The sequence below is a fragment of the Montipora capricornis genome, chromosome 3 (genome assembly GCF_036669925.1).
Source record: "Montipora capricornis isolate CH-2021 chromosome 3, ASM3666992v2, whole genome shotgun sequence".
Taxonomy (NCBI): domain Eukaryota; kingdom Metazoa; phylum Cnidaria; class Anthozoa; order Scleractinia; family Acroporidae; genus Montipora; species Montipora capricornis.
In genome coordinates, this window is record NC_090885.1 from 40106456 (window position 1) to 40115512 (window position 9057).

Below are 9057 nucleotides of genomic sequence, written 5' to 3' on the forward strand. Positions count from 1 at the left end.
TAAAAACGATAGTCCCAAATTTTGTTTAAGAGATTAAGACTCGTACATCGGCATGTTCAGAGTGGGATCAGGACTTTTCACATGTGAATCATTGCTTCAATGAAACAGCTCCTTGTTCTATTCATCAACATGTTGAGGCGTAAAATTGAACATGAAGCGTTTTATTAGTTTAATTACATAGGAGATTATTGAAAATTCTCTGCGCTGATTGGTTACGCTATAATCATCTGAACGGTTTTTTCAAAATGGCCGCAAGCCGTTTTGTCGAGGTGACAGACAAAGAAATCACCTATGTAATTATAGTTATTCACCTCGCCTTCGGCGAATAGGACAATCACATGGCTTTTGGAGGGCATATAGTTTATTTGTGGCATCATTTGCCCGACAAAAGTAATTTGATTATCATTACTATCAATACGCAAGGCCAAATCGTACCAATTCGTTTAATAAGAAAAAAAAGTTTAACATAGATGTATCATGAAACTATATGGTATGGAAATGTCCCTCAGTGTATACAAAGGTTGTGAGAATGACAGGAATGTATATACCGGTATTTGAAGTGCGGGTTGAAGACCAAATGTAGAAATAATCCTCGCACTTAAATAAGACAATCTCATTGGCCGAGCGAAGTTGTTTGACAGCTCTGCAACCACTCAGTATCAGGGCGGTAAATGTATTTTCAGCCCGCTCATTTCCCGTTTGGCCCGCAAAAACAGAGGGCAGTTTGTCATTTGGCCGTGCGTATTGATAATAATAGTGGTTAAATATGATCCTTGGCCATTCATCACTTGGTCTCACATCTATTGGTTACTATTTTAGAGGACCTGCAGACGCCACACGGCAAGCCCACCAGCTTATCCAAGCCCTTGTCAAGGACCCCGAATGTGATATCAACGACGTTCTTCCTCGAAAAAAGCACCTTCATTCTCCAACTAGCCGTTTAGCTCCTGCTACAATGATTACTACATCAATCACTTCCACTGTCTCGCATCATAGAGCCCTCTCAGAACCCAAATCCAGCACAAGGTCAGTTAAAGTGCCTTCTACAACCCAGTCTACACAAACAAGAACCACGACAAAAACTACCACATCTCAGAGCTTGTCCAACTCTTGGCCATCTTCTGGTACTGCACCAGGGTCAGTGCACTCTCAAGTAATTACATCAGTTAGTTGTACCACTGCCAAGAGCACTTTGACTACATCATCCACTCACATACCTAGTACCGCTCGTTGGGCGACTACATCGCAAACAACCTCTAGCAGTAGCAAGAAAGCACCATTATCAGCTGCTCAATTGCCAGGTATGAGCTCGCAATCGATTGTGGCCCACGCTGCACCAGCATCGGCGAGAAAGCTGTCTGGAGGAAGAGCAAGTACAAGTGGTTCTTCTGGTTCTGCAGTGATCAAACCCCCAACTCCCGCCAAGCGCCAGTTGTTCCCAGAGTCCTCATCGGAGGTATCAAGGCAAACTTCATCGAGTAAAGCAACACGAGTTGTTAAAGGTTCTCCCTCGTACTCATCAGTTGCTATGGGAGTCACCGGATCTAGTGGAGGCGGATCACTTGATGTGATAACACCGGTTACATCTTCGTCATTACCTGTCACCGGCTCCGTAATCACATCAGTAGGGTCTTCAAACCTACCAGCCGCTATAAGCAATATCTTATCAAATGTTGGTCAAACGTTAAGTCCTAGTGTATGGAATGACATCGCACATCCAAGCGTCCGACCAAATGCTGGCCATGTAATGGAACCAGACAATCCCTCTTCCATCTCATCAGCTGATCCCATCACCCAGCCCCTGTATATCACCACCCCAGGGGCCTTATTCACCCCGCTACCTCATGAGGCAGTGTCATCTTCGCCGCCAAACACCTCAGGCTCCCCTATCCCGACCACGACACCTTCAACATCGACATCTCCTAACTCCTCTCCCCTTGGGACGTCACTTGCCCCAGGAAGTGGGACAGTGGTAGAGTCTGCAGAGAAACCATCGTTGAGGCCAATTGGAACTGAGAGAGCATCTAAAAGGGTGTGCTCCAGTCCACTCCCATCAGTGCCGGGGATATCGCCACTAATAGGAACAGGTACCTAACAAAGTAGGAATGCAGTGACTGTCTGTTTATGTCCTCTGAAAACGCCTGATCGTAAAGGATGGCATTCGTCTGGGGGTTGTCCAATACAGCGACATAATGAGATTCACACTACTCGGTGTAGGCGTCACAAAGTGACCCTTTCACCATTGACATTAATCAGTGATGTGTATGGAAGTACCATGCAGTTCCTTTATGCAACTGTATTGGACATGTATGACTTGATGAGACGTTTATGGCATTGCTATGCATTTATGCAGGGAACATACTCAGTGCACTTTACAAAAACTATTGAAGGGACTTAAGAATTGCAGCCCTGTAGCTCATAGTCGTTTGGAATTATTAAAGTTGAAATTATAGGTACCATCTTTCCAGAACAGTGAGTACTGGTCATTCATCTCCAAAGCTCTCAAGATTGCATTTCTTGTTATAAGTTTCGCAGGTTATGACCGTGTTTTCTTGTTTTGTCCAGAGGGAACCCAAGTCGCGGGTGTTTGGAGTTATTCTTATGCTCCAGATCCTGCGCTGACAGGAGGATGGTCGACTGCTTCCTCAGTCTCAACGGAGCCTTCCCCACCACTTATCAGCGGAAGTAACTCGCTGCCAGGCGCAGAGGATGAGCATTTTGGGGTGAATCCGGGTGACACTCTTCAAACATTCTTGGAACGTCTATCGCTCTCCAGCCATCTTGGTCTTTTTCAGGTAGGCCTGTATTTGTTGTTGTTTAATCGTCAAGGGTAAATCTTGCAAGGCGTTCTTTGGATCGCATATTCCTACCTGTCGCTGATCAAGTGAACATAGTGCTCAGAAACCTTAAGCTTAAAAACGCTAGGGCTCGTGCTAAAAAACGTATTGCTCCAAACATTTTTGATCGTCATGCCGTGCGATACGTCGCTTTTAACAGCGACAGTACTGTAACGAGAATGTTCAATGTTCGAGAAGGCTAATCGGTACAGCACTGTTAGTTGTATGCGATCTCTCGGGAAGACCGTAACTTAAATAGTCCCCAGCAGTTGTGGTTGGAGAGCAGCTAACCAAAAACTGTACTTTGCTGTCGTTTCCTTCAATGGTTGTGGCGTTATCTGCCTCAACCAACCTTTCAAACCTCAAATGGATTACACATTTTGTTGGTCGGTTTAAATGTCCAAACTTGGACGTGAACTTGAAACCATTCGATGTGAGGGAGACATCTTAGGATTAGCAGCTTTACTCCTCAATTATGGTTTTATAGCATGCGTGTGGTATTGCCTTATTTTACCAGCAATTGCAGGGTTGGAGGGCGTGAGGACAAATGGGTTCTGCGGTGGCTTCCAGAGGAGCATGATATCTCCTCTGTAAATTAACGATTAATCAGCATTCCCAGGTTCGAGTCCTCTGTCCATACACTTGGGTTATCTTTAAAAAGATATATGACCATTTCCCATGATACATATCAAGCTTTCAGTCTTCTAAATTAACCGTAATGGTAAATTCAGAGCAAGTTACGAATTAACAATGATAGTTAATTCGAGGTAGAGAATGGGTTGTTCCAGAGATACAATGTACCTGAAATCAGTAGTCATAACTGTCTTGTATTGCTCCTAAAAATATCGAGGTTAACGTAGTGCCTGCTTCATTTTGTAGAAAAACGAAATAGATCTTGATGCTCTTCTCCTCATGTCTGAAAAAGATTACGCAGATATCGGCTTACCGAAGGTGAGGAAACTCTGCTTTTAGCTCGCCATGTTTTTTCTGTTTACCACGATTTAACGGCTTAGGATCTTAAAAGAGGAAGTGTTTATGTAATTGTTGGGTAGCTTTTCATTACATTTAGCGGTACTTCATTACGTGATTTCGAAATGTTGAAGAACCCGCACATTAAATCACCTAAAAATTTGGCATGCTTAGTTCGGAAGAGTTTTTATGTGCTTATTCTCGGCTGCGTTCATCGCATTCGAGTCCTCTGTGGTTCATCTTGCTTTCATTTCCTCTTTGTCTGTCCAAAGAAATTGCACTGGTTGTCGCTGAATATTAACCACGCTTTTCCTTACTTTGCCATCTTAGGGACCACGGGTGAAACTGTTAAACAGTACTCGGCAGCTCTATACCAGCGACGCACAAGAGTTTAATCCTGTCCCCCCTGGCCCCTCCCCGAGTTCAAGGCCCGTTGGGCGCAGCGCTGGGTGGAGTGCCCAGGCGGGGATTATCCCGACATCATCGACTTCACCCGCTGAGGCTGCAACGATTCCTTACGGAGGGAAAAGAGTTCCTGGAAGGAAGGTTGATCCGAGCAAAAGAGTAAGTACTTCAGTGGCTTAAGTTATCGTGCTTGCAGTTGCGTTCCTTCGGCATTGGAATGCGGCAGGTACAAAACACAGGTCACAGGTCACTGGTTTACCAATACAGAAAGTATCCTAAACATTCATTAAAGCCAACCTTAGGGCTAACGTTCGCATTGGTAATCGGTTAGTGTTGTTTCTTTATTGCTGAAACAATAACCTGTGACCTGTGTTTTGTACCTGCGCATTGGAATGTATTTAGTAAAGCATGCAAAAGAAGTGCTTTCCCGCTTTTTTAGAACAATTACTGCACTTTCATGATCACAGTTGGCGTTGGCAGTTTTATTGGTTTTGTAGAATGGATCGCATCCTTCTTTTGCTGGCCTTTTCAACAAAATTCATTGCGTTGAACAAAATCCACTCACACCTCATAAGGATGGTTTTCTTGTTGCTTTGTTCTGCAAGAACGACGGAGGTTGGTGATCTCTCTCCCATCTCTGTGACCCAGGTTCAACTCTGGCCTCGGGTCGTATGTTGGCTGAGTTTCAGTCTATCTCAATCTGACTCCGAGGGTTTTTCTCCGGGTGCTCCTGCTTTCCTCCCTCCTCAAAATCGACTCCCGGCCTATTCCATCAGGCTGTGGTGCTGTGCTCCGAGGTCATACATGGGTCCTGTTCCGCGGCCGAGCGCCTAGCCGGCAGCACAGCTCCTTCGGTCCGACCTCGTTGAGCTGCGCCCTTAGTAATTCAGTCTCCGACTGCAAGAAAGGGCGATTAGCAGGTCAGATATTATTATATTATTATATTCATAACATATATCGGCTGTGTACCCTGTGTTGTATCAAAAAATTACTTTGAACTTTGCTAATTCGTTTACTTCTTTGGTTTTTCTTAGCCGGGTTGGAAATCGTGGAATCCGCGAACATCGGTTTAAGTGTAGTGGTAAGTAGACTTGATTGCTCCAACTGTACGAAGTTGAAGTTTACTCTGAGCGTCCAACGGCAAATGGAATAGTAAAAGTTGCGATGGAATTGTTAATTTTCTAGAGTGAATTAAACCCAGCAAAAGCAGTGTAGCAAAAACGTTAAATATGTCTGCGCCGTTCACGTGAAGGTGTTGTATTACAACGGTTTGGTTTCTTAGAGTTTGTAAGCAACGATTTACGTTTAATTTCGGGTATTTTTCGGAAAAAAAAAGAAAGCATTATCTAGCGTAGAGAGTAATGTTGTCATGAGGTTGGGCTGCTTGCAATTGTGAACCTAGACTGAAAAGTTCTAAGACTAAACTTCTAAATTCAGTACTGAAGCTTGATATTGAGAAAATTTGGTTTGTTTGAACTAAAAAGTGTAATTTAAAGGTATTTGGTCTTTCCCGCAATGTTGGCTTTTTTATTTGTTAACTGATTGTTTTTGCACTGCACTTAAAAAGTGCTATCCGACTTGTTCCGTTTGAGGAGCATTATCTTTCGTGTAGTCTTCAAGAACAAGCCAAATCTCGTTGCTTTCTTGTTCTTAAAACAAAGTTTCCGTGTTATTTTGAAAAGTTATTAATTGTTGACGCTTCTTTGGGTTTTTGCAGAGACGCCAGATTACTTCGACTTCGTTGAACTCTGGAATACAGAGGGCTGTTGAAACATGCACCTAACTTTATTTTGGGTTAATTAGAGATGTGAATGATGAATAAATCTTTATTCAATCGACGTAGTGTTGTGTGGGTTTATTCATTTTAATCCCTTTTGGACTCTTCCCTCTCCCGTTTGCTCTTTAGGGTTTGTTTTCATTTGCGGCCCAAGCGAGCGCCGGTTGGTGCAAGCAACACACGCAAATTTAGGAGCGTCTTTCTCATTCAAGTATCACCTCAACACACTTTTCCACTTTATTTATTCTCCGAAATCGTCCCAAATACATCGTGTTGTTTCAGAACGTTTTGATTGAAATTTCACTTATTTATTGACTTTGCATGAAAGACGGGAAAAGTAGTTATCCTTTGATCAATAACGGGGCAATGAAGGGAAACGGGTTCGAGGTTCGAGGTGACGTCACAGACTGCATTGCAGTGAATACTTAGCAGGGAAGCGATAGGAAAGACCTATTGCGCAACTTTTTCATTTCCCGACACGGGAAAAAACGGAGAAATTAAACTCATTCACTCAATGGATTACCTATGGCAACCCATTAAAGGCGAAGTAGGTAACCAATAGTAAAGCATTTATGTAATGTTCAAAAAACTCGCAGCAGTGTTTTATCGGGGTATAAAACACGAGAGGTAGCCGAGTGTTTTTGTACCCGATAAAAACACGTGCTGCGAGTTTTTTGAACGACTTCAAGAACTTCAAGAACATTCCACAAAAAGCGTGTCCCACTGGACTAAAAACAATGGTTCAGATTTTGAGAGGAGAATATTAGCATACCAGAAAAACAAGCTATGCCTTATTAGTATTCTTTATAGAAAGAATATTAACGAGGAATGTTTTATCAGGATATAAAAGTAATACACGTGACTATAGGTTGTTGAGCTCATGAATTATTAATGATATGTGCGTGTGTGACATTGAAACGCAAGAAGTGAATAATAGGTGTGAAAATAGGGGAAGCAGTAACAAGGTAGAGAAAATAATACTACAGAAGAAAGTCACTAAATTAGGAGGTCTCTAAGTTCAGCAAAACCTACGGGGGAGTTAATCCGAATGTAAAATGCTTCAAAAAGTCTTAAATTTACCTGATCGTTTTCTTGAGCTAGTGCTTTGACTTGGATGCTGTGGTTCTCAATGGTCTTCCGACAAAAAGTGCAAGTGATCCTTGCACTTGCATGTAACAGGACAATTAAAGCATTTGTCTCATATAGACACCTGAGAAATTCAGGCTGGATTGGAACTCTTGACCTCTGTAATGCCGGTGCAATGCTCTAGCAACTGAGCTATGAAGCCACACAGTTAGGAGCAGGTCAATTTTTTGGGTCAGTACGCAGGTATTGCAACGGCTCTCGGCTCGGTTCAGAAAACAATGGACACAAAGAACGATACAAAGGAGACAATGGACCCTAAATCTAAAAACAATAGAGCTGCGTCCTAAAGGGATCCACTGAAATTAGAGGTTGTAAAGAACTGCGTCCTATCTCAATTTTTATGGGCTTATTTGTTCCCATGAAGGATTCGATGGATGAAATGAAATAAATGTACATTTGAAGTGCGGATTGTAGATGAATGAGGGCAAAAAAAGACGCCAACGGGAACAAATGAACCCGGCAAATTGACCTGCTCCCAACTGTGTGGCTTTAAGTTGGCCATAGTTTACTTGGTAGAGCATTGCACCGGCATCGCAGAGATCATGGGTTCTCGAATCCCGTTGAAGAGGCCTAAATTCTTTAGGTCTCTATAAGAGACAATTGTCTCCTTAAATTGTCAAGCTGAGTGCGAGGATCACTCTGTTCTCTCATTCGTCTTTAAGCCACACTTCAATTCATATTTATGTATACATACATAAATATAGACCTGTAATCTTTATTTAAACGCAATGATTTTTAAAGCCATTAAAGCTTGTAGGGACGTGTGTAAGACAATAAACTAACCTAATCTACACTAAAAGATATATATTATAATGAATACAATAATCAGTCTTATAAAATAATTGGGATAGTACGCGCACTCTCATTGGTCAATAGCTCTGTTTCGATGAAAGTATGGAAACACGGCTGTGACATCACACGAATTATGCTATTTCTGACAGTTGTAGCCTGCGAAATTGGCAGAAATAGATATTTTGCCGGCACGGACCAGAGGACTGGGTCCGGTTGTCTGGTGGGGATTATGGGTAATTTGCCGTTTAAATAGTGAACCGTTAATGATTTGTATCAGTCTAGGTTCAGCTTTCTTCGCCTACTTTTTTGTTACCTTTTTTCCTTAGCCTCCATGGGGTAGTGGCGCTTGCATAGGTTTTGGAGAATACGTTCCTTTGTTCCCGAAAGGCTTTGGGTTTTCGTATCCGGCAGGTGCCCAGTGTACTTTTCCTTTAACACGTTTTTAGGAGGTCAGTACAATCAAGTATAATACGTATTGTTATGCTGGAGCGGAGTTTGCATATGGTGGCGCTTGCTGTCCTACATGCCCATGTATCTACACAATTGTGTTGTGATTGAATTAGTCGTGCACGTTGTCTGATTGGGTGGTGGAGTCAAAATTTGATTGGTTATGTATTGTCAGACGCGCGTTTTGATTGGTTGGTAGGAAATATGAGCGTGTGTCGAGAAAATCTGTTTCATTCAAGAAATTGAAAAACCAGCATTTTCCTTCATTTGTTGAATTATCTGTAAGAAATATTTTATAAAAGCAATACAGGTCTTTTTTCCGTGTTTCCATAGCCTCATCTAAACACTTGGGGGAGTTGGGAGAATTCTCCCTACTCCCCCTCGTGTTTAGATGAGGCTATGGAAACACGGAAAACGTCCTCTATTGCTTAAATATAAAATCCCGTTTTCTGTATCGTGTGGTAAATGAAGAAGGACAATCAAACTTTAAATCTATAAAATAGTCTTCATTGCTAGCCCGCTTCTTGAGATCGTTGAAGGTCGAGGTCTCTGATGCCTCCTTGTCATTGTATGTAACAAAATTGCATAACGATGCGCCTCTAAATGAAAAAGAATGTTTCATATATCTTTACTCGCACTTTGATACGAGAAGACAGTTTTGCTCTTGAGTGAAATAAGTATTAA

At 42.3% G+C, this 9057-nt stretch overlaps 1 protein-coding gene across 2 annotated transcripts in view; it reads left to right on the top strand.

Annotated features, from left to right (window-relative positions):
* Positions 1 to 6049, top strand: part of LOC138043146 (ankyrin repeat domain-containing protein 17-like) — a 32974-nt gene extending 26925 nt beyond the window's left edge. For both annotated transcript variants that reach the window (XM_068889283.1, XM_068889284.1), the window contains exons 24-29: positions 820 to 2087; positions 2566 to 2795; positions 3717 to 3788; positions 4137 to 4370; positions 5246 to 5292; positions 5929 to 6049. In XM_068889283.1, the coding sequence (XP_068745384.1) occupies positions 820 to 2087; positions 2566 to 2795; positions 3717 to 3788; positions 4137 to 4370; positions 5246 to 5284 (1843 nt within the window). In that variant the 3' untranslated portion in view covers positions 5285 to 5292; positions 5929 to 6049. The remainder of the gene's footprint in view (positions 1 to 819; positions 2088 to 2565; positions 2796 to 3716; positions 3789 to 4136; positions 4371 to 5245; positions 5293 to 5928) is intronic.
* Positions 6050 to 9057: the final 3008 nt, after the last annotated feature.